Raw genomic sequence first — 26,753 nt, 5'->3', positions numbered from 1 at the left:
CTGTTTAGCCTAGTAGCTACCTCCGATATGTCTTTAATGTATGTTAGTGTGGCTGGAGTGTTTGAACGTGTTGTGTCTTCTTGTTTGCTTTTGTTGTTTAAGAATCAGCAGGCTGTGTTTGTCGGGTATCCATTGTTACTGAATACTTTTCTTCTGATGCTTGTAGTTCCTGGGTGCTGCAGTATGTTGTGACCCATTTATATAATGTCCTGATACAGCTCCATTTGTGGGTGTTGGGATGATTGCTCCTGTAGTTGAGTATCTGGTTGGTGTGTGTTGCTTTCTTGGAGATGCTGGTCTGCAGTTCACCATTGACTGTTCTTTCCACTGTGACATCTAGGAAGGGGAGTCTTGTTGTTGTTTGCTTCCTCTTTTGGTGAATGTATGCCAGTAAGGATTTGTTAATGATATTATAGGGTTCCTTTAGTTTGTTCCGTTTCATGATGATAAAGATGTCATCCACATAGCGGACCCAAAGTTTGGGCTGGATTATGGGGAGGACTGTTTGTTCTAGTCTCTGCATCACTGCTTCTGCTAAGAATCCTGATATTGGTAATTCCCATGGGTGTCGCGTCAATTTGTTTGTAGTTCCTGTCATTGAAGGTGAAGTGGGTAGTAAGGCACAGATCTACGAGCTTGAGGATGCTGTCCTTGCTAATGGAGTTGCTGCTGTCTGGTGTTTGTGTCCTTGATTCGTCAAGTAGTGAGATCAGTGTTTCTTTGGCCCAGCTGATGTTAATTGATGTGAATAAAGCCGTTACATTGAAGGAGACCATGACTTTGTCCTCTTCTATATTAGTGTCTTTGACGTTCAGAAATTCTTGGGTGGATGGATGGAGTGGCATGAGTCATCAACTAGGTGTTCTACTATGTTCTCAAAAATCACAATCACTTTCTTTCTCACTAAGAACCAAGGTGAGACAAGTGACAATATAACAAGGTGAAGGCAGATGAATGGCTGGAAGTGGAAGACAGAAAGCTGAAGGAAAAAGATGGCAGAGTGGAAAGCTAAATGAGTATTGAGTGTGAAGGGATTTCTGAGAACTACAGCCTGCAGTCTTTAGCTCCTGTATAGACATGGCACCACCCACCTGAAAAGTAAAACAAGTGAATAAAGCAACCCTCACCCAAAGAAATTATCTTATTTATTTATCATTTGTTCTCCCCTTATTTCTTAACCATATAAAATCACCGTATTTTTCTTTTGCACTTAATTTCATAAGAACATAAGATTTCAACATTTCCACTGAGATATAATTCATTTCTTCATTAACCTACAACAAAATGTGTTACATAACCTTAAAGGAACATTAAATCTTGGAAGAAATTAATTTGTGTTCAAGTATGAAATATTTTATACATTCAACAAAAGAACTCAATAAAAATAAATTATGGTGTGTGTAATCCTCACAGTTATGGAACATATGAATCCAATGGAATTGACTTAAAACTACTCTGAATTTAGCAAGCGACCTAGCTGGATTACTGTCATCACAAGGCAGCTAGGGGCAGGCAATAAGTACCCCATCCATGATGTCTTGGTTTTAAGAAGGAATAAAAATAGATGTAATGTATCCATGTTTATTATTGTGCCTCTTTGCATATCAGGTTCATTCATTCTGTAAATATTGTATCACATCTTACTGTTTGGTGCTCTGATTTTTAATATTACAAGGGCAAGCAATAAAACTGACAAAATGTTCACTCTTGCTCACTTGCAAACGAATCTGGATAGGTAACTAATTTATTTAATTTTGATTGGCTATTTCAGGCAGTTCCCCAAAGATGAGCAGTAGTAACTCGGAACAGTCAAATGTAATTCAGCTCTCCTGCATGTCATTTTCTGTGTGATAAAGTCAGCATATTGGTTACAATGAAATTTTGATTTGACCTGTTGGCATCAGTTTTCATGATTGGTGTTTTCATTTCAGAAGTGATGTAATGTCAGTCAAATGTCTTGGGATAGGATGAGGGCTTAAAAAGGTTCTTTATAAATTCACATTGTTCATTGCAAGCGGTATTTGAAATATTTTGGAAATTGATCATCTGTATAATTATGGATTACATCTGGGCATGTTTGTAGTATCAATTTCAGCCAAAGCTGAAATACTTGTGGAAATTTGGAAAGTAACATTGGTTGGTTAAATCAGTCTATAAAGTATATAATCCATTCATCCATGCCTTTAATGGTTCTAGACTTGATTATTCCTATGTAATTCTGACTGGTCTCCCACATTCTACCCTTTGTAAACTACTGATCATCTAATACTCTGCTGCCCATGTCATAACTTGCAGCAAGTCCTGTTCCTCTATCATTCCTACATTGGCTCCCAGTCAACCAATGGCTTGATTTTAAAGGTCTCACTTTTGTGTGCAAATTCTTCGATTGCCTTTCCCTTTCTAATTTCTGCAATATTCTCCAGCTTCAGAGCCTGCTGGGATATCTCTGCTCTTCTACTTCTGGTTTGACATGCCTTCCCAGTCCTAATTCTCCATCACTGGTGGCTATACCTTTTAGTCATATAGGCTCTGAGTTCTGCAAGTGTGATCCTGTACATCTCCAGAAAGTAAAGGAAATGCGAAGAAATATTGTCACAGTATTACGATGGAGATTGAATTTTTGGCTCCATCAGGATCAAAAGTCTATTTTGGAAAGAAGTTCAACACAATGGACCTTGAGATTAGTTTCCATAAAAGTACTTGTCACCTTAGTTGTCGTATGAATGCTTGCAATGAGTTTTCTTTTGTGTAACCAAACTCTTGCTAAAAGCAAACATTTGGTAGCAGATATAATTGGAATGAAATTACTGCACCATGTAATCAGTCAGGTGTGGTAACAATGAAATACAGACATTTAGTCTGTATTCTCAGCGCCAGAATGTCTAATTCCAAGCTTTGATTCATTGCTGGTTCCTATTCATTGCCTGTGAGCATGCCTTTTTTACCCAGGTCTCACTTCCTCTGTCTCCAAATACCGATGATAAGGCATGCTTGTGTCAAACAAAGCTCAGACAAGAGTTTGTAATTTCTCTGTAGGGCAACTTCATTCTTGAGGCCCCTTGGAAAGAGAAATCTTTCCCAATGTCAATAATTTGAGGGAGAGTCAGCAGAGAGACACAAAGAGTTATGAGTTCCAAATCTGGAGTTATGGTTTGATTGGGATTGTGGGGTTCAGTTCCATTTTTATATTAAGCAGGGGTCCTAGGTATCTGCTGTTAATATTCATTTAAAAATGCTTAGGGTGTTCAGTATCTTTTGATCTGCAAACTCATTATAAAATACTTAGGGTGTTCAGTATCTTTTGATCTGCAAATTTACACAATATCTATAACCTATCCAGAATTATATTGCTGAAGAGGTGTGAAGATTAAGGAAAACAATCTGTGGGCAAGCATAATTTACAACTTGACAGTCCATCGTAATGTGTGTTAGTGTGTGTGTGTATAATGTAGGATTCATTTTCTACACTTTCAAACATCAACCTATCACAAGGTTCATTAACTGTATAGGGTTATGTGTGCCAAGTAAAGGAGTGGGGAGCATATGACTGAAATCTAGTGATTTTTAAATAATTGGTAAATGCTTTTGTTCACACTGTATTCAGTGCACGCTTGTAATTTTAAATGATTTTGAAATTCAATCAAACAGGCCAAGTTGTTTTTAACAGAGGACAGTGGTCTGCTTTTCTTTGGGATTATAAGTTTGTTTTCTGCAGTATAAAAGTGGGGCTTGGCTTGGCATCTCGTTTGTAAATCAGGTAAAATTATCCTGAACATCATATCATTCCCACGCAGTTTCCTTTTCATTTATGTGATTAGTCCTGCCTTATTGATTAAATTCACAGAACAGGATTCAAACTCTAGGCACAGTTTAATGCAGAAGAACACCAAACGATTGCAATTGTTACTGGCATAAATTATTCTAAATTCCTGCTGAATGGAGTCTGTTTGTGATTGCAGAATGCCTTGAGAAGTGTTTGGGTATGAAAAGGGTGCAGTGATGTGCCTCTTGAACATGCCTCCTGATGATAGTTTAGACACAAGTTACAGCAGCATACAGTCTTGGGTATGGTAAGACAATGCTGGACATCAGCACAAAGCACTGTAGCCAAGGGAGGAATTTAATGTCCTCCTCTGTAGTGAGCAGTAGTGTGGGGCTGGGAAGCAGGTATTCAATGGGGAGGGAGGGTGTGGGGTGCGAACCCCAACTTTCTTTTGCCTGTGCTTCAATGAAGTCTTTGACAGGAAGTCCTATGGACTGTTGTCCCTTTCCATGGCCAACAGAGGCCTTGAGGTAGACAATTAAAGCCCATCTAAGGGACTGTTACCGATGCTTTTTAATAGTGCGTGGGAACCCACAAGTTCTCTCTTATAGCATTACTGAGCAATGGTGAACCTCCACCTCTGGTGCCAGCTCTTGGAGGAGGTACTTTATCCCCTGTTGTTCTTGATCTCGCCTTTGACCAGTTAAGTGATTTGGTATAGTTCACTGAGTCTCCCAAAAGAGAAGTTAAATGGCTCACTCACTTGACAACCAGCCAGTGGGCAAGACTCTTGTTACTGTCATTAACTATTGGCCTGGGCAACTCTACTTGATTGAAGTACTGTTATTACAGAGAGGAAGAAAGGATTGCACTGTTGTGCTACCTTTAACTCGATAAAATACAAGTGCTTAACAGGAACATGTCAAACAAAATGAGACATCAAGCCATGCAAGATGATGTTAGGGCAAAGGATCAAATGTATGTTCAAAGAAGTAAATTTGAAATCGAGTCTGAAAGGAGAAAAGCAAGGTAGCGAAGCAGAGAGATTTAGGGAGGAAATTCTATAACCAAGGAGCTTTTCCATCAAAAGCATGGTAGCCATTAGAGGAAATATTAAAATAGTGATTGAGAAGGTGTCAGAAAAAAGTTGTGGAGATGGCAAAGCGCATGGCCTTTGAGGGATTTGCAAGTAAAGGTGAAAGTTTTAAAACTGTGACGTTGCTAATCAGGAGCCAATGTAGCTCAGAAAGCACAAGGATGACAGATGTGTTTTTTGTTGTCCTCTCCTTAGGTACAGAATAGAAGCTTTGCAGTACAGGATGTTTGCCATACAGACCCAAGCACTGATGGTTAGGGCATCAATTTAATATTTTGATATTTCACAAGTTGGTCCTAGTGTTGCCAGGTTGGATGTAGAATGTCATCAACATCAGACGTTTCACAGGAGACCTCTTTTGTGGGGGAATGGGAAGGCTGATTGTTCAAGTGGAGCTGCACTGTAGAAGGCAGACATGAAACAGTAACTGCCTTCAACAGAGCATTTCATGTGAATTTTTTCCTGACAGTGTTATATGTAGCGGCTTTGCAGTGTATTTTGTGATGTAATGCCTATCGTTTAGAACTTAAAATTTGTTGGTGGTTTCTGTGTTTAATCCAATATATTTATCTGAGCCATAAATACCTGAAATTTTGATGTATTGAGCTCTCTCTCTCTCTCTCTCTCTCTCTCTCTCCATTTAAAACGGTCTGGTTATGGGTGCAACTGGATAGCCTAGTATAGGGGCATGGACCATAAGTGTGATGGTGGGGGATAAACAGTACATAGTCTGGCTTTGGAAATGTTGAGGGCCATGGGAAGAGGGTAGAGGCATCACATTGATGATTTTTCATCTCGAATCATATCCTAGCCATAAGGGGTAGGATCAAATATAGGTTATCAAGGCCAATCCATCAAGCAATGATTATGAAGAGTTTTGCCTGAAGTGTGATAAGGAAGTCTGCAACTTCTTTCTGACATCTTCTCAACCACTACTTTAATATTTCCTCAAATGTTAACTATGCTTTCAACTGGACAGGTCCTAGATTATGGAATTCCCCCCCTAAATCTCTCTGCCTCACTACCTTAGTTTTCTCCTTTCAGACCCGATTTCAAACTTACTTCTTTGACCATACTTTTGATCCTTTGCCCTAGCATCATCTGATACCGGCAGGATAAGTACTGTATCTGCAGTGTAAATTTGATGCTCATTCAGGATTACTTGGGAACCCTGCTCGAAGAGTCTGTGGAAGCTTGTGAGAGAAATTGAAGGAAGGTTACGCTGACACAGCAGATGCTGGTTGTTCTTCTGAGGTTGGGGCTGAGACATAAGTATCTGAACGGAGTGCAGGGGAATTTACACTTTTTCTGTCTGACTTGTGAATCTTGGTATGGAATGAGGCGAGTTTTATTCCCCAGCACTAATACTCGATGAGTGCAAAAAGCAGAATGCTTAATAGACTTGATGCTTGAAGGAAACAACCTCTAAGCTGTGAGTGTTGTTAATTACTCCATCGGAAGTTTGTTAGGTACTAGCATTTGTAGAACAAATTTCAGTTTTCTTTCTTTTTTTTGTCAAGTGAGTGTACAGGTATATCCTCTGACCTTTAAAGGGTTAAAAAGCATTACCAGTCACAAATAGATACTGTATTTTCTATGTATGAGTTTCTTTTTTTTTGTATGAGTTTATTGTCTTATTATCAAATTACTACTTACTACTTGCCTCCAGGTTTAAACTTGCCTACGCAGATAGTGCTGAGAATTCTGTCAAAAAAACAAATAATAGCAAAGTAAACCATCTAACTAAACGTGTTGTTCAATTCTCAAACAAGTAGAGAGCTGAATTTATCTGACAAGCACAATTTACATGTCTTTGATGTTGACTGCTGAGGCATTGTTTGATTATTGTTAAGAATAAACAGTAATTTTACTGAGCACTTTACTTCAATGGTATGCATCAAAGAGAATTGCTTTTAATTTAAACAACGGTTTAACCACTTTAAAACAAAACAGTGCTTTTAATCATTTTACAGTTTTCCCAGTTAGATACTAATGGTGTACCTGGAGGGGATGTAAAAATACTTTATACCATTTACCTTATAAATGCAGAAAGTTGGAAGTAAGAGTGAGTCTGCTCAGCTTCACATCACAAAGAGGCACTTTTTTCCTCACCTTATGTCAATATGCTTATGTTTATTGAGATATCTTGTGTAGCTTTATAATTGCTGTGTAACTTTGGTCCTTTAAGAAATTCAGCAGGATTTGAACATCGGGAATTTGTTAAACAGGTGTTTTCTTCACAAGAATACTTTTGACAAATGCTCCTTGTGTTTGTTGGAAAGTAATGTTTATCTGATCAAGGCATAGTTCAGTGACTCGGTTGTAAGCCTCAACCCATTGAAGCAGCTTGTGATTTATAAATACGTTTTTCACCCACAATGCCCACTACTTCCTTAACTATTTCCAATGCCAAAGTGTGAGAGGGGTTAACCTATGTCTTCAGTAGCTGGGTGATAATCTGGCTCAGTAGATTGTACCTATCCCTTTTCAAATGTTCACTCTGCTAGATCGTGTTGCAGGTGGTGAAAATGAAAATCTACTCCTTAGTCACTTATTGAAACGTTTCTTTTTTACACACTTAGCATCTATAAATTTGTGATTTTCTTTGTTTGATTGGTCACATGCAGATGCAGATTATTGTGTTTGAATCATCTTTTCAATACTGTCACTGGGGCTATGCCAACTTTATGCCTGCAAAATAACATCATTGCATCATCTGTAATTTTCCAGGAATACTTTGCATCTGGTTCTTTGCCTTTCAATATTTGTAAATTTTAATATTCTTTTATAGCCCCACGATTTTTTGCTCTTGAGTGATCCAGTTTCTGCGTATTTTGTGTATTGGGAAGAATTAACTTCTTGGAAATATACAAGTGGAATTCATTTTCTCCCTGGAACCGTAGGCTTATTAACAAAATTGAAGCTAATTTAATCTTTAATACGAGGCTTTTGTCCAATTTTTTTGTGAGAACGCAACTTTCAACATACTAATCTAATTTCTGCAGAATTGCTTCAGAAGAACCGAGTCTTTTTTATGCACAAGTTCTTAAGGATTGTAATACATACAACTCATGTACGAGCTGTATTCTGGTGTATGTATTCTGGCCCTTCCCTTACCTTACAGTGCCTTGTAAACTAAACATGCTGGAACAAATGAAAGCAGGATGCTGTAAAAAAAAGTGCAGTTTAAATTGTGTTGTAATCCAAATTTCACAAAACTATTCCCAGTGTACCCGGTCACACGACATTAAATTGTTTGAACAAGTTACTTTTGGGTGAATGTTAGCTCTCTTTTTAAGCTCGCTAATGTACTAAAACACACCTTTAGTATCTACAGTTAATGTAGCCTCGTGTATTACTCGAGTCACAGATAAGGCACAGATGAAAAGAATACAGCACTGACAGCCAATCTGTTGTAAGTGATGGTGTCGTTTAGCAATGAGTAAAACAATTAGCTTCAACAGTCGTAGTCTTGAAAAGAGAAAAGCAGTCAACTATGACTATCGTAAGGTCATAAGAAGTTGGATCAGATATAAGTCATTTAGTCCATCAAGCCCAGTCCATCATGCAATGAGATTATGGCTTATTTGACTGTGGCCGTAACTACATTTTCTTGCCTGCTCCCATAATTCTATTGTCAATTAATAATCTGTCTAATTCAGCCTTGAATATATTCAAATGACCCAGCATCCACTGCTCTCTGGGTAAAGAATTCCAAAGACCGGCTACTTCCTGAGAAAAGAAATTCCTCCTTTTCTCTGTCTTAAATGGATGATCCCTTCTTGGTTGTCACTTGGTGATTGCTGTCTACATATTCTCTTGTTTAAACATTGAGGGAAAATAGAATTGAGCTGACTCCATATATCTCAGGAGTGAATAGCCTGTTTGTAGTCTGGACTGGCATTGGGCCATTTAGGTGGCGATCTCAAGGGACATCAATACCAGGAAACTATAACTCCATCAGTCAGCACCTACATGAGGGAAGGTGAGAAAGCTAACCATTAAGGTTGACTAATGACTGATAATTACAAAGCAGAAAATATACTGAGCAGTTTTAATAATTTCATAAACTGCATGAACAAAGCTTGTTCTGTCCAAGAATGCCATCAGAATCTAGGCATTGAATTACTGCTTCATGTTCATTCTAACAGTCTATTACTTCATAGTCTACATCAGATATGCCCATGATTTTGATTTTATGAAAGTCTGAGCTATGTAGCTTCACAGGCTACATATAAAGTTTAAACCAATGTTTCTATTACTGTGCATTTATTAAGCTCAGAGGAGAAAGTGAGGACTGCAGGTGCTGGAGATCAGAGTCGAAAAGTCTGGCGCTGGAAAAATACAGCAGAGGTCAGGCAGCATCAGATCTGATTTAACATTGACCAGCAATGATGCAGTAGGCTTCAGAATGGTGTCTTGAATGCCTCTAAGCCTACAAAATTCAACCAGGATCAATCAGCAAATGACAAAAAGAATGGAATTGACGTGCCAGATTATCAGAGCTTGTGTATTATCAGCAACAATGGCTTGCATTTATATAACATCTTTTAACATAGGAACATCTCTGTAGGTGCTGTGGAGGATTAGCCACATACAGGATGATGCTGAGGCAAAGTTGGTGTGGAAATATCCAACTGTAGGGCTCAGCTGAAGGTACTGCTATCAACAGCAGGAAAAAGGAAATGGGTGGGAGGGGTGTGTGCTAAATGCAATAGCAGCCGGAGTTCCAGCTTGTGAAGTTCCTGCAGAGTTTACTGCCACAGGAGAGTACAGTGATTAAAAACCAATCCCATTTTAGGCGGCAATTTTTGTTTTATGTTTCGTGATTTGTTGGATATTATGGAATTGACATGATATGAACATAATTCTTGAAGCATGGTATTAGATCCCACAAGTATTTCTTCCACAAATCAAGTTCCAAAACTGACACAATTCCTCTTGGCATAGATCAATCTAATTGCACCCGTATTTTAAAATTCCATGACATACAGTCAATCAGATTGATCCTGAATTGTCCTGTTGAGTCGTTTTTAGCTGAGTTCTAGTCTAGTGGGCTACATGATTCAGACAAAATCAACACTTTCACAGGCCATCTTCTGATGCCACCAAATATTTTCTAGTAAAGTGTACAAACTGATTTATTTTCTTATTTGCTGTTCGTACAGGTCATTTAATGCAGAGTATTTTGTGCTTTCTTCACAGCCTGCTGGTTACATGGAGGATGCCATTTCATACAGTGCTATTGAGGATGTTCAGCTGCTGTCGTGGGAGAATGCACCAAAATACTGTTTACAGCTCACCATCCCTGGAGGCACTGTTCTACTTCAGGTAAAGTTTTGCACACTGCCTCTGAGATATTCAACCACAGACATCTTACCATGAGCCAATTTGCAACTATTTCATTTTGGTAGGGAGGATGGAAGAGAAGTGGGCAGGTATTTTGGAAGGATGGCCAGAAATGTCTGAAGGATTTGAGAGGGATTATTTAGCTAAAGCGAGCAATTACCACTTGCTTCTCCCAACACCTGGACATGGTTTCTGCAATCAAAAATGAAGTGACACTTACCATTGACCTCGAGCAAAACTGCTACAAAGACGTATTGATCCCGGTAGAAGTGGATTCCCCTTTTGAAACATTAAGTTGAATCTGGCTCGATATAGGGGGAATCTTTAGGTACTCAGGATCAGTGATGTTACCATGAAAGGGAAACAGTAAATCACATTGAAGAATTCTCACAGTGTGCAAACCAAGAAATAAATCTGATAGATTTTCTTCATCTATCAATGCTCTAGGGAGCCAACTCGAAATAAGAACAGGCATTTTATAAACTTTGATTTTTATCATAATGGAAAAAATAATCACAGATATGAAATTATTTTGTCAGGGTCGAGGAGGTTTTCAGCACGACATGTGAATTCGTGTGCTGTCGAGTATTGAATCTTGTGGAACAAAGATCTTCAGCGTTCATTTGCTTCTCCTTCTGGGACCAAACCAAGAATGCCACAGCTCTCTGAAATTCATTTTAATTATTCCTCAGTGTTCCAGTTAATCCCTAGGATTTCATAAGAATTCTCCTATTAACTTTTGGCCAAGTGACTTATAACTTGTAGACATTAGACCATCAGGAGAGAGTTATGTACCATAGAATTCCTAGACACTCACTATATGACTGGTCAAGTTCAGTTTCTGGTCAATGACAGTGCCCAGAAGGTGGGGGAATTCCAGGATGTTAATGTCATTGAGTGTCAAGAGAAATGGTTAGATCATTTCTTTTATTTGAGATAGTCATTGCTTAACACTTGTGTGGTGTGAATGCTATTTAAACTTATCTGCCCAAGCCTAAATGCTGTCCAAGTCTTGCTGTTATAGGCACAAGCTGCAGTTGAGACTGGTGATGAATTTTGTGCAATTATCAATGAACATCCCCACTTTTGATCTTTTATGATAGAGTGAGTGTCTTAATGAAGCAGTGGAAGATGGTAGGTCTAGAATACTAATCTGAGGAACTCTTGCAGTGGTATCCTGAAACTGAGACCATTCACCTCCAATAAACAAAACCATCTTAAATTGTGCTAGCTATAATCTAAGACCAGATCAAGTGAATTGGTGAAACAGAAACCACAGAAGTCTTCGATATTTTCTAATCAACCTGTTCAGAGGATTATTATTACCCGCCCTGGAGCAGGTGGGTCTTGATTACTCTGTCCCACAGTTACTTTCACTCACCATTCTCACCTGCTGTTGCTTTAAATCGGCCTGAGCAATTCATTAATAAATTAAACCCAATCACTACTTAACTACTTACAACATTGACAGACTCCCCTCTTTAGATAAATGTTTTGACAACATAAACAATCCTCGAACCAAAACAAATGAAAATGAAACAAAAATGTTCTTTTGTATTTTATATCTTCCCTTATAACCAATCAGAAACATTTTTTCATATTTTGCATAATACAATAAATTTACCATTTCCCTCTTTCATTTCTTTAAACAATCCAAACAAAAATTGATTCGTTTTCATAGTCTTAAATTCTTTTGATTTTTTTTTGAAGGTCTCTAATTATTTATTGGAGCAAGCACTTTTTTTTGTGAAACAATCTGACAACTGATGTCTTGCATCAACCCACTTTATTTTGGCATGTTTTAAAATATTATTTCCTTTCTACCAACAAGGCCTATTCTCAAACATTAATCAGCAATATCCGTTGTCACACTTATGTTATCCCAAGGAGAGCTGTTACCCTCGTAACATTCTATGTATTAAACCTTTTCAGATTGCCCTCGTATAGGAATTCCTAGAGAAAATTAAGTGTACCCCTGTGTCTATCATCATGCTGAAATTTCAGCACAAAAGTATTAGTCACTTCCTGGGATACCAGACAGCATGTTATTCTTTCCCACCAAGAATATAATAAATTTTGCCATATTTGAATAGGTTTCTGGACTCAAGACTTCCATGAAAAGAGTACGTTTCACCACTATCTAAGTGTGCAACAGATTTCACTGTCAAATCAAACTACATAACTGGTCTGTTTCTTTCCTGGATGCACAATTTTCTTTCTGTGAGGACATGTCTCAGTTTATTTTTTCAAGGCCGACTATGATGTAAAGTAACTCCAAATTTATTCTGCCTTATTTAATCCTGTATATATAATGCTTCCAAAAGCCTGACTTCAATCTTAAATTCAATTTTTATTTTATTTATCTTGCGTCGCTCATGTGTTTTGGAGCCCATCCACGTAAATTATTGGCGTGTGTCTTAGCAATGGCTGTCAGTTTATCATTGTGATTGTAATAGAACGTTGCTGGATCCGCTTTAAGCTAAATGCAACCTACCTTCAGCAAGATAGAATTAATTGAGAAGCAGCATATCTTGCCACATCATTCAGCACAAATATATTTGTTTCATTTCCAAATCTTTATAAATGCTTGGTACTACAGAACTTAAATTATTTCTAAAACAATACGAAAAGTTGAAAATGCAAGACCAAAAGCTTCAGTTTCTTGTTTCCTTTTAATGAAGTTCCATTGCTTCCCTTTGATATCAACTGTTCCTTTTGGTAGCTTCTCAAAAATATCTTCCTTTCAAATTTTTCATCCTGCATCTTTTGTAGTGATCGTCTTAGATTGCGAGGGGTATGTTGTTTTAACAGCTAAAAGGATCTTCGAGATCAGTTTTCCTGCAGTAGTGGTATCCACTCGAACAGCTTCATCACCAGAATTCTCTTTGAAACTCCAGACCACTGTCTGACCTTAGCCTTGTATGTCTCTTCAGGGAGTATGTTTCCATCTGTCTGATGTGGGGGATTATCTCCAATGTATATATCAAGTTGTTTCCAACATTTTATTTTGGCATCTTTTATCAACTCATCTTCTAACTTATTTGTTGCCACTAAAGCTTTCCAGTCATAAACAAGTGGCACAGTGGTGAGCAATGCTGCCTCACAGCATCGGTGATCTGGGTTCGATTCCACCCTTGGATGACTGTGTGTTTGGAGTTTGCACATTCTCCCTGTGTCTGCATGGGTTTCCTCCCACAGTCCAAAGATGTGCAGGTTAGATGGATTGGCCATATTAAGTTGCCCATGGTGTCCAGGGATGAGAAGGCGAGGTGGATGAGCCATGGGAAATGCAGGGTTATAGGGATAAGGTAGGACTGGGTGGGATCCTCTTCGGAGGGTTGCTGTGGAAGGTGGGCTGAATGGCCTGCTTCCACACTGTAGGGATTCTATGGTTCTGTGAACTCTAAGCTTTATATAGTTTGTCTATTTTGAGTTTTGATCAAAATTAAGTTCAAATTAGAATTGGATTGAACAAAAGTTGTAAAGAGTTTTGTTTGCTACAAGTGGAGTTGTATTTCCTTGCAGGCCATGTGTGAAACAATCATGTTTCACCTTGTTTATGAAGAATGTTTTTATATTTTATCCAATATTGGGAAAGTGAATTACAATGGGACACTATGGTATTCATTCTCCATGCATCACAATTTACCAAGTAAATGACCAAAGATTTTGACATGTGTACTTACGAAATAGCTACAGGAATAGAACATTCAACCCACCCCCAAACCTGCTCTCCCATTTAATAAGATCATGGCTGATTTGATTATTACCTCAAATCCCAGTTCCATCTACCCTGATAACCCTAAAAAGCTGAGATAAAGCAGAGGAAGCTAATAAGGGTGTTAATGGAAGGCTTATCCTTTTCCAAAACCAAGTTGAAGCTAATAGAATTATGATCGCTAGAGCCAAAGTATTCCCCCACTTTTACTTCAGTCACCTGCTCTGACTTATTGCCCAAAAGGTCTAATTTTGCTCTTTCTCTAGTAGGAGCATCCACATGTTGATAAACCAAAGGGTTTGTTTCTGTACTATATTACTCTATGACTCTATGTTGCCAACTGAGCAGTGCTGACACAGTTGAAATAAACATGTTGCATACTATTTTGGTAATCCCATAATGGAAGGATACATTGTATGCATACATACTCTTAAAATCTATTCATGATATTTGTCTTTTAGATCCAAATGGTGGAGAGTTATCATTTGGAGCATTGTTTCTGTGGAGATCTTTGGATGGACAGATAGTGAAGATGGTTAGCTAAGATTACAAAGAGAGCTTGATCAGTTGGGTCAGTGGGCTGAGGTATAGCAGATAGAGTTTAATTTTGATAAATGTGGTGTACTGTACTTTGGTAAAACAAACAAGGGCAGGACTTATACAATTAATGGTAGTGCCTTGGGTCATGTTGTAGGGTAGAGAGACCTACAGGTTCAGGCACATTTTTTTTGAAATTTGCATCAGAGGTAGACAGGGTGGACAAGAAGACGTTTAGCATGCTTGCCTTCATTATTCAGACCTCCTGAGTACAGGAGTTGGAATGTCATGTTGAGGTTGTATAGGACATTGATAAGGCCTCTGGAGTACTGTGTGCATTTCTGGTCACCCTGCAATAGGAAAGATTATTATTGAATTGGAGTGGGTTCAAAAAAGATTTACCAGGATTTTCCTGGCAATGGAGAGTTTCACTTATAAAGCTAGGCTGGAACTTTTTTCACTGGAGTGTAGGAGGTTGAGGGGGTGACCTTACAGAGCTTTATAAATTCGTGAGGGGCATATTTAAGGTGAATAGCAAGGGTCTTTCCCCTATGGTGGGGGAGTTCAAAAGAAGGGGGTGTATTTTTAAGGTGAGAGGAGAAAGATTTTAAAAAGCCCATGAGGGGAAACTTTTTTTACACAGCTGGTGATTCATGTGTGGAGTGAACTGCCAGAAGAAATGATGGATACAAGTACAGTTATAATATTTAAAACACATTTGGATGAGTACTTGAATAGGAAAGGTATGGAGTGTTATAGGCCAAAAGCAGGCAGGTGGGACTAGTTTAGTTTGGGATTATGTTCATCTTTGGACTAGTTGTACCAAAGGGTCTGATTCCATGCTGTATGACTGAGTATATTATCTTTTAGATTATTTATTACGACAGATGCTTTGTTAAAGCATACAAAATGCTTTGTTTCCAAAGGCAATGGCATAAGCCATTGAAATGTTTTCTGTCTATTGGTTTGGAGGGGAGGAAGGTACATCACAGGTTAAGGCAACACCAGTAAGTTAATCTAGTGACGCCATAAACTGTTGACATGAGCACTTGCATGATAAAAGCAATGATGTATTGTCCCAATAAAAGCACTGCAAAAGGATGGCTGCCATGAGATTTACAAATACTTAGTAATATTGCACACAATTAATTGCTTTGTGACATACCACCTAAGATGGCTCAAGTCAAATTGTTATTCACCGAATAGTGAACTCCAATGATAGGATAGAATGGAACCAATATGCTGTTTATTATTTTCTGAAGGGTTGGCACTTAGCTTGGTTGATTACACTCAACAATACACTTTTTCACAGCATGGATTTCCAAAACAAAGTACCTTCACGATAGTAATTTGTAAGTTGTTTGCCAACAGTCATCATTTGCTAAAAGCCCTGTGTTTATTGATGATAGTGATAGCATTGTTAAATATTAGCAATTGCAAACAACACTGGCCAGTCACTGGTTGGAATGTTAAACACTATTAATCTACCATTCTAAAACTCGTAAGTTTAGGTGACCTTTGTCATGTGCTGGATCAAAGCCTATCAACATTGAGCTAAGTATATTTTGCAGTGTATATATAGTGTGAATTTTTATCCAAGAGAAAGTTATTGTTCTCACCTAAACAATGTGCGAATACTGTTTTACAGGTGTTTTAAGATACTTTTGGAAATTTGCTTTTGATTTGGGAAACATGGATATAGCGCCAAATGCTGGATTATTTTAATGTATAAATCTTTGGTTGTTTGCAACCTTCAGACTTGACTGAGACCTAAGTGGTGTGTTTGTTGTAGGAGGAGGGAAGATGTTGATTTGTGAGGAAAACTTAGCAAAATGAGCCTGTGTCTGTCGGAGTTTAGAAGAACACAAAGTGTTTTTTTTAAACAAGGAGAAACTTGGCAAAAAAAACCCCTAGTGAATTGCGAATGTTGGGGATCAGAAAGAAACAGAAATTTCTGGAAAAACTCGGCAACAATGGCAGCATCTACAAAGAGAAAGCAGGGTTAACATTTCAGGTCCAGTGACCCTTCAGAACTGTAAATTTTTAAACTGTTGTGAAGAAGAGTCACTGGACCCAAAATAAGAAATTTAGCAGGTCTGGCAGCAGCTGTGGAGAGGGAAGGAGTGATCACATTTTGAGGCTGGTGTGATTTTTCTTCAGAACTGAGGGTGGAAGCTGAAAAGGATGTTTCCCCTTGGAGAGACAAGAACTAAGAGATACAGAGGTCTCCCATTGAAAATGAGGAGGATTTTTTTTTCTGGAACTCAGGTATCTTTGGAACTCTTTCTTTTCACCAGAGAATGGTGGAGGAGGCTTACTGAATACTCTTAAGGCAGAGGTAGTAGATTTTTGACGTAACAAGGAGGCCATGATTATTATGGGGCAAGTGGTATTGTGGAGTTGAAGCCATAACCAAATCAGCCATTATCGAGTTGAATGGTGGAACAGGCTGAAGAAGCTGAATGACCTACTCCAACTCTTAATTCGCATGTTGTTTGCATGTTTAATCACCAGTCTTAATCATTTTAAATAAAAAGTTTCATTTTCAGAACACTACTCAAACTGTGGAAGTATTTTATTTGTGGAACTCCGTTAATTTATCTTAAGGTCATACATAAAAGATTCCTCTGTGATAAGTTTGGCCTCAGTAATTATTAATTTTTTTAAAAAACTCTCATCATTTGGAATCACTTCCTAAAATGGCCATAAAGCGTTTTCAAAAGAAATGCTTACTGCAGTTCTTTTCTGTCTGTCCTCCCCTAGCATTAGTTACCGTAATAATTACTAAGCTTTCCCCAAGGAAATCTGGAATGTGTGTCTTTATGCTATTTTAAAAAATAAAATAAATGGATATTGGCTCATTTCCCAGATACAGGGCATTATTCATTATGATTTGCTGTGAAGAGACAAAAATAAGAGTAGACTTTTTTCTTTTAATGTCTTCAAATAAATTTAGTTTAGTTTTGATTATTTCCCGAAATGCTTTTCCTTAGTGAATGACAGTCAGATGAAGAACTGAGGCAAATGTAACGTTTTTCAATAGAGAAACATTGGAACAAGGCTATTTCATGTAGCCTCTCTGTTCTGATGATACAGGGCAACAGGACTTGTGCTTGGGTAAACTCCGACTTATTAAAATTCCAATCTGAATTGTTCAGTCACAGGAAGCAGAAGGTTAATTCGAGACCAAAAAAAAGAAAATGCTGGAAAATCTCAGCAAGTCTGGCAGCATCTGTAAGGAGAGAAAAGAGGTGACGTTTCGAGTCTAACTGACCCTTTGTCAAAGATGGCTTTGACAAAGGGTCAGTTAGACTCGAAACGTCAGCTCTTTACTCTCCTTACAGATGCTGCCAGACTTGCTGAGATTTTCCAGCATTTTCTCTTTTTTTGGTTTCAGATTCCTGCATCCGCGGTAATTTGCTTTTATCCAGGTTAATTCGAGAGGCAAGTCAGTCCGTAACATACCACCTGTTGTCTGACCCTAAATAGGGATGAAGCAGCACTTGGGACTAATTTGCCAACCCATCCATTGGTCAGTTATGGGCTTAGACTTTCAATTTGGTGTCAGGAGTTCCACACCTGGATCACTCCTTGACCCTGGGCCATGTTATTGTCACTGACTTCATGATTTTGATAGTGAAGTCCTAATTATAAACATTTTTAACATATAACAAAAAAACAAGAGGAGGCCACTCAACCGCCATTCAATAAGATCGTGGCTGCCCTGGTATTATCCTCAACACTGTATTCCTACATATCCCCCAAAACTTTTCATCCCCTTAGTAATCAAGAGTTTATCTCCCTCTGCCTTAGAAATTTTTTAAGATTCTGTATCCACTGTCTTTGAGGAAGGGAATTTCAAAGTTGCTCAACCATTATTAGGTCAGAAGCAATTTGTGAATGCTGCCTGGAAATAGGTGCGGCCTTCAGAGTGTCGTCCCATCCCCCATTTGAAGCAAAACGCTCAGAGATGCAGTATGGTATTACCTCCTTAATCTTTATTCCTGGAGGGAGAGACAACAATCGCCCATGTGCACAGAGACATAAGTTCATGGTCTTCTCTGGAAGAGCAGTTTCTCAATCAACAACATAGTCATTTTACAGGGAGGAGCATCCAGATAGGGCAACATACATATTAAATGAGTGAATACAATCAACGAGTATCAATAGCAGAGACCAAGCCTTTTACAGTTATACAATGAATGTTCTTAACCTTGTTAACTGGATTCATATAGTGGATACTTTTTCCCCTTGTCAGCTGACCTTACATACTGAATGCTCCCAATATTGTTAAATGGCTCTACATAATGACTGCTTCTCCACCTTGTTAACCCATTACCCTTGCCTCCAGCACCCCATTGTTAACTGTAAGTTCTTCTCTGATCTGAGTCATGCTCAGCTAAACCTCCTGTTTTACAAAACTCAGAGCTTAACTCTTTCCCTGCCTGCTTATACCCTATACGCATTCTCAAGAGGGCAATTCCTACTGGGAGATGGCAGCCATAACTGCATTTGCTGCTGCCTTGCAGAATGGAGCAAGCAGGAGATCAGGAAGACCACAGCCTTGTATACTAAACAAATAGTAAATGCTTTGAGAAGTGGTAGTTAATCCACTTTTCTCGAGTAATGACAACTTTAGGGCACGAGCGGCCGCCACTGTTTCACTTTTCCTTTTCTTCCCCAAGTTCATAATTCAGCAACAATAAATTGTAGCTTATGCTGAGTTCTTGATTTAGCTGTGCAAGTATTTCCCAGGGATTGCACTCATCCCGTTCTTAGTTTTGAAGATTTCCCCCTGTCTCTTACCAATTCACCAAAAGCTCTTCAATGACCTTACCAAGCGGTTAACTGGAGTTATGTGCATTGTCAGTTGCCTTTCTCCATGCCTTTACTTTCTTTTGATAATTGAAGTGTGCAATGGAGATGTGGGATGACTGTGTCAACTGAGGGTGCTACTTTCAAAGTGCACATCCAACTGCAGTCACCCCCTTGACCAATGGAAAACTCAGTCCATAGTGTGTGTTTCTTAGAAACAGGGATTGTGTTTTTAAAAAAAACATTCCTCAAAGAATTTAGTATTGTACCCATTGTGAAATGGCCCCGAGGGACCATATAGCCATGGCAATGAATTACTATTCCTTATTTATTTTGAAGCCAGTGTTGTAGTTGGGCTGCATATTTGAATTCCTTACTGGCAGATTCCCTCTATTTTTATGCAGAATGGGATAGTTCTGTGGCAGTCATATGGGTTTATACATCTAACTCACTGTTTGAGCCATCAGTTTATAGAAGCCTTCATCATATCCTCAATAATATGTCAACCCTGAAATTGGGAATCAGGGATCTCAAGATGTGAAATTCTGCAGACATTTTCCCAGTTGTAACTTTGAAAGCTCCCCAGAGATATATTTTTCTTAATGTGGTGATTTTCATCAGTGTATTTGATCCCATTCTTTTTCTTGACTGGAAAGCTCAAGTGTACATACTGTATTAAAGCTTTGATTCATAACATAATTAACTTTGACGCATTAATGTGTTTTTAGAATACGATTGTCTTGATACAGTGTTATTGTGTTGGAGTAATGGAGTACTATCACTCAAATTTAACTAGTCAATGTAATTAGATGTTCATAATATATTTGATTTTACTGCATGATTTAACATCTTTTCTTCATCTTTTCAGGCAGCCAACAGTTATCTGCGAGATCAGTGGTTTCATTCGTTGCAGTGGAAGGTATGTAGATGGCCAAGTGTCCAAAAATTGCTGATAGCTAAATCTGTGTAAAAATTGAATTTTCAAAGCAGAATGGCACAGGGCAATCTGGTAAGAGGTTGTGAGCTGTATTTAACACTCAAAACTTTGAGGCTTTGCATATTCATTCTGGAAATGTGCTACAGAAGAGAGAGAAACAGGTTCAATCCCTCAAACTTATGTATAGTAAGTTGTTATTCATTGACAGATGATAACTCTCAAAACAGAGGAAACGTTGATTGGTGTATTGACCAGAAACCACAGCAATGATGATTAGTTAAAAAGTGCACCATTGGCACTATCCCAGGAGCAGACAACTTGGCAGCTGCTTCGATAAGATCAAAAGTGATAAGTGAAAATCACTAATGCTTTGATGCAAATATGCAAATCAGACTTCCCCAGTTTTGGCAATTAGTTAGTCATCATCAAACACACCAAACTGATGGGGGTGTGTTTGAGAGAGGTGAAAGTTTTGTCTAAGACAGTTTAAAGACAGCAGCCTGGAATGGATAAATGTGAGACATTGATTTTGATTTGAACATCATTCTCAGGAATAAACATGAAATTGTTATTGGGAGCCGAAAAGATCTTTATTTTTGTATTTCAACTAAGGTGACAAATAATGCCATTCCAATGGTTATGTGGGCTTTCTAACCCAGAATACATGAAATAAGCCATGCACAACAGAAGCTAGACTTTTGCTATTAGTATAAAGGCCATACAGCAACCAATGATTGTAATACAGAAAAAATGACATGTGAAACACTTGCTAACTAACATAGTAGTTCTAATATATTAACACTTATTTGTTATTAATTATGACCTTCCTCGTAAATATAAATAGATGGAAATTTGATATATCTTTTTCTAACTGAGCATCATTTAAAAGAAAATCAAGTCCTGCTCTTCCTGTTTGAGTGTTCTTTGTCATAGTTGTTACTTGTCCTTGAACTAACAACAAAAATATTATCTCTACATTTCAGTTGCTTTGCAAATTCAGATTCATTGTTACTGGGGCTGATATACAAGACCAGTGAGCATCAGGGCTCACAACTGCTAAGAAAGTCATCCTCAATGCTGAGGGACAGCCCAAGAAGTAGTATTTATATTCCCTGTCATGTTGGCCTCGTGGCATTAAAGCTTTTGAGTACAGTATTGGTGCTTTATAATGTCTGCATAAATACTGCAAGTGTCCAGTACTTATCTTGATAGTGAAAGATTGATGGAAGATTGGTCAATTGGCTACAACTACATCCAATCCTGCCCTCAACAGGATTGGATGTAGTTGTAGCCAACCCTCAACATGCACTTCAAATTAGGAGTTGTAGATAAGACATCTGGCAGGGAACTCTGGTTAAATTTTTCTCTCTGAATTTAAAGACTCAGAAGTCAATTACAGTGAAATTAGTAATTACCTCAATTGAGGACAGGTAACTTTGCAAGGACTAGAGTAGAACTCTTGGAACACTGAGGTCTATATGGTTTAGGAGATTGAGCCTGTAGAGTTAATTTTGACCTTGTATGGTAGAGTAAAATGGATGACAGTCAGCCTACAGCCCAGTTTACACCTCAAACTCTTAACAATTCCCTTGACTTAAATGGAAATAAAACTTAGGAGAGATGGAAAATAAGAAGGTAAGATATAGGAGCAGAATTAGGTCATTCTGCCCATTGAGTCTGTTCTTCTATTTTGTCATGGCTGATATGTTTCTCAAATGCATTCTCCTGCCTTCTCTCCAAATCCCTTGATCCCCTTACTAATCAATTACCTATCTATCTCTGTCTTAATTACACTCGATGACTTGGCCGTCACAGCTTCTGGGGCAATGAGGGAATTCCTCTTCTTCTCATCCCATCATCTTGAGCCTGTGCTTTTGGATCCTAGTCTCTCCTTGTGGAAACATCTTCTCCATGTCTACCCTATCTGGGCCTTTCAGTTTCTGGAAGTTTCAATCAGATCCCTGTTCATCCTTCCAAACTCCACCAAGCAGACACCCAGAATCCTCAACTGCTCCTCATGACAAGCCATTCATCCCTGTGAACCTCCTCTGGAACCTTAACGCACTCCAATATCCTTTCTTAGATACAAGGTCCAAAACTGCTCACAGTATTCCTAATGTGGTCTGATCAGATCTTTACATATCCCCAGCAGTACATTTCTGTTTGTGTATTCTCGCCTTTGTGAAATGAATGCTAACTTTGCATTTGCCTTCTCAACTGCCAACTGAATCTGCATGTTAACCTTAAGAGAATCCTGAACTAGGGTTCCTAAATCTCTTTGTGCTTCAGATTTTCAAAGCTTTTGTCCTTTCAGAAAATAGTCTATGCCTCTATTTCTCCTATCAAAGTGCATATCCTCACACTTTCCCACATTGTATTCCATCTGCAACTTCTTTACCTCATCTCTTAGTCTGTCTAAGTCCTTCTGCAGCCTCCTGCTCCCTCATCACTCCCTGTCCCTCCACCTATCTTCGTGTCATTTACAAACTTAGAAACAATGTTCTCGGTTCCTTCATCCAGATTGTTAATATATAACGTGAAAAGTTGTGGTTCTAACACTGACCCCTGTGGAACTTGACTGGTCACTGGCTGCCACCCTGATAAAGACCCCTTCTGCCTCACACCCTGCCTTCTGCCAGTCAGCCAATTCTCTATCCATGCCAGTGCCTTGCCTCTAACATTATCGGCTCTTGTCTCACTAGCAACCCCTGAAAGGCTTCCGGAAATCCAAGTTTATCACATAAGCAAGTTAGGCAATAACTTGCTTATTGCCTCCTCAAAGAATTCTAATAGGTTTGTCAGGCATGACCTTATCTTGATGAAGCTGTGCTTACTCTGCCCTATTTTACCATGCACTTCCAAGAACTCCACAATCTCATCCTTAATAACGGACTCTCAAATTTTACTAACAACTGGGCTGCTGACTTGAGACCATCCATTTTACAAAGTTAAAAATCACACAACACCAGGTTATAGTCCAACAGGTTTAATTGGAAGCACACTAGCTTTCGGAGCGACACTCCTTCATCAGGTGATTGTGGAAGGCTCGATCGTAACACAGAATTTATAGCAAAAATTTGCAGTGTGATGTAACTGAAATTATACATTGAAGAATTGATTGTCTGTTAAGCCTTTCATCTGTTAGAATACAGTGATAGTTTCACTTCTTTCATGTGTAAATCACAAAACCCTTTTTTTAAAGTTGCGTTCTCGGGTTAGCTGTTAACAATGGTGATAGCTAGACAATATGTTGAAGGTGTTAGCCCCCTGTGTTCTCTGTCTATGACCTGATGTTTAGATTGATTCTAATCTAAAAAGTGAGATAACAGAGTTTTACATAAATTCATGCAGTTTTTGAGCTCAGAGTTCTACATGAACTCTGTAGAACTGGTGCATTCACTAACACATGTGCACTGGTGTCCAAATCAGTGGCTTATGAGTCCTGGAGACAGTTGTCCAAAATAGGTGTAAGGTCTCTTGAATGTGGCTTCTTCAAGCCTTTTTGCCAAATATACAAGAACCTGAGCAGAAAATACACGTAACTATTTGCTAGCCCCTGGCTTTTGAAGGGATCACTGGAGGCTGCTGAAGAACATTTAGATTTCTTCGTTTTCCTTAAATGTGGGGTGAGGAGCAGAATTAACTGTCCTCGTTTGGCCCTTTATACATCTGCCTTTCTCCTGCCCGTGCCCCACACACAACTACACTATTTGTGCTGCTGGACTTATCAGTATTAAAACATTAAAACCAGAAAGTGTTTAATTCAAACATTATGTATTAGGATACATTACTGTCTCACTTACATTTAAAGCGTCCCTCATTTACTTTCACATTTTTATCTTTTTGTTTTCATTTCTAATCACTAATGGTTGTAATTTCAAAAGTCACACGAACTGCCGCTCAGTTTATTTTAAATTTCGGCCATATAATTGCCTCTTAAGATTGAGATTGCAATGTGTGGTGAAGCTGTGAACATTAACAAAAATATAATGTTTACATTGTTGCTGCACATACTGATGAAAACAATTCCTTTTGATGGAAAAGTATGAACTAGGGTCCTAGCTGAGGGGTTGAGGCATGTATCTCACATTTCTGTCCATCCATAAAGCAAGTTTCTCTAATTTTGTGTTAGGTGTATTTTACAATGCACTCTCTCTGTGGCATGTCTAAGTGTGTGGCACCCCTTTCATAGAACTGTCAGTGTTCTAGGTGATGTGCAAGTAAATATGCTGTAGGATGTTTCTTCAAGTATCAAAGCAACCAGCTTTTAAAGCAATGAATAAACACTGCATCCTTGCATCTCATAAATTACCTTGTTGTGCATGACATATTTTATTAATAGGCTTGGGTATTGCACCTGAGCCTGTTGATGTGGCTTGTCTCAAGAGATACCGAGCAATGTGTATCCTAGGTACCTAAGGAGCAAATTAAACACCTCTTATCCTCTTTGTTTGGTCTGTCTACACGCTGCTTTTGATAGGCAGTTGACACAGAATTTCCATTCTTATTCTAAGTGTCAAAGGAACCAAGTGCTCAAAGGCATTTGAAAATGTTGTTTGGGACACAAAGTTGGACCATGCCTTTTTCTTACTTTATATCCATATTTCTGAAATATATCAGAGGCTCTGCATATGATGTGGGGTAAGAGGTGATAGAGTGCTAAGTGATTCTTGACTCATGAATTCAAAGCACTCCTGGCTCTAAAATCCTAAGAAATGTGGAATAAAAGAGTTAGGAGAGTAATGTTGATTGCACGTGCAGATATTCTCCTTCAGACATTGAAGGACTCCTGACTGTAAAGCACTTTTGACATTCTGCCAGCAATGAAGATTTCTTCATTCTGAGCTACTGTCAGACTAACTGTCTCCTGTACAGATTAGTGGAATATGTAGCACAGGTTTTAATCTTCCATATCTGGCAATCTTCCTGGTAAGTTTGCCTCATTGGTCCTACCCTGAGAACTTTGAGATAGGGGGTCAGTAAGTTGTTTTGTGGTGCAAACTTATGCCAACATGGGTTCAATTCCCGCATCGGCTGAGGTACCGTGAATGGCTTTCCTTCTCGACCTCTCCCCTTACCTGAGCCATGGTGATCCTCGGGTTAAACGCCCATCAGTTGTTAATCTTTAATGAGAGAGTATTATTTCTTCTGAATTCCTTATTTGGTTTGGGGTTACTATCCTGTAAATTGTCTTTAGTTTTGCTGTTCCCAACACTCCCTCTGTGTCTACTTGAACAAAACCATTCATCATTTTAGAGACTTCTATTAGGTCAGCTGTACAACTCTTTTTTCCAATAAGAAAGAGACTCATCCTATTCTCTTTGGCTAATGTGTATAATCTCACAGTTCTTTGTCATTTTGTTTTACATACTCTCCTGTGTCTCTATATCCTTTCTATGATATGGTGACCAGAACCTCACACTAATTGTGGTCTTCCAAGATTTGGTCTAAGTTTAGTACTGGTTCTCTACTTCGCAATATTATTCCTTTTGAAATATAGCCTTATACTCAGATTTTACTTGTTATATCCTTAATCCTGAGAGTTATTGTTGCACTGCACCTATCCAGGTAAGTATTCCAACACAACCCTGGTATCTGAATGCCTTGAAACTAATTGGCCCTGATGATTTTTAACAGGCTCTTTAAAAAAGTTATTTCAGATCATAACAAAACCCCCATGGGACTGTTGAATTGGGAATTTTCCATCATTACACTGACTCCCTGAGCATTCTGCTAGTCTTCAGCAAGAATTATGATGAAGAAACCTGTAGACAGTCTACAGAGGATTAGGACCATCCTTCTGGTGCAATATTTTAAATACCTACATCTCTACATCAGGTCTGAGGCATTTAATTGCATTTCTTCATTTATTTCCCTGTCTGCTTTCCTAAGCACAGTCCATTTACTGAATGCTTGTTGGCTCATAAGATGAGCCTTCCAATGCGGAGACATTTGAGACTGGATTGTTAGCTGCGGAATCAGCGGTATCTCCAATTTGTGCTCCTGTCTTGTGTGGCTCTAACTTGGGTGGGCTGTGGCTAGGATGGTGCAGGTGGAATCAGTAACTTTTATTGATTCCTTTCCCTCACCCAGTGACAAGTTTCCTTCTTATTATTCAGTTACCCCTTGCTGGAAAGTGTATTTAAACAGACGCTGAGTGGAAATAGGATCAGGCTCAACTTTGGATACTGGGCTCAGTTAGTCCACGGGCATGCCTAGTCAATGCCTCTGTGAGAAAAATTGCTACTTTGGTGAGGTACAGCACTGTTGTTAATTCATGCAGTTATGCACTTGAATCTGAAGTTTTAAGTATGTTGAGAAAACTGGTCGAGGCAGCTTTTGTTTTATAATTTATTGTGACAAGTAAATATGTATTCCTGCAAAATGTTGACAAGTTGCAAGATACATGCCAGCACAGTGCTCAAAGGCGCTCCTGTCGTAACACAGGCAGTGCTGTTTCATAGAAGGTCTGGTGAAAAGCCAACATGTTCTCCCTTTTCTTCCAGATTCAAGCAAGTATTTGGCTGAAGAATGGAGG

The 26,753-nt window shown here is 38.6% G+C and overlaps 1 protein-coding gene across 2 annotated transcripts in view; it reads left to right on the top strand.

Annotated features, from left to right (window-relative positions):
• Positions 1–26,753, top strand: part of cmip (c-Maf inducing protein) — a 215,643-nt gene that overhangs the window by 102,809 nt on the left and 86,081 nt on the right. For both annotated transcript variants that reach the window (XM_043706666.2, XM_043706667.2), the window contains exons 2-3: positions 10,065–10,190; positions 20,147–20,197. In XM_043706666.2, the coding sequence (XP_043562601.1) occupies positions 10,065–10,190; positions 20,147–20,197 (177 nt within the window). The remainder of the gene's footprint in view (positions 1–10,064; positions 10,191–20,146; positions 20,198–26,753) is intronic.

Source organism: Chiloscyllium plagiosum, unplaced genomic scaffold (assembly GCF_037043375.1).
Source record: "Chiloscyllium plagiosum isolate Xiang-an unplaced genomic scaffold, Cpla_swu_hap1 HiC_scaffold_17, whole genome shotgun sequence".
Lineage (NCBI taxonomy): Eukaryota > Metazoa > Chordata > Chondrichthyes > Orectolobiformes > Hemiscylliidae > Chiloscyllium > Chiloscyllium plagiosum.
This window is presented reverse-complemented; position numbering and strand designations above follow the sequence as displayed.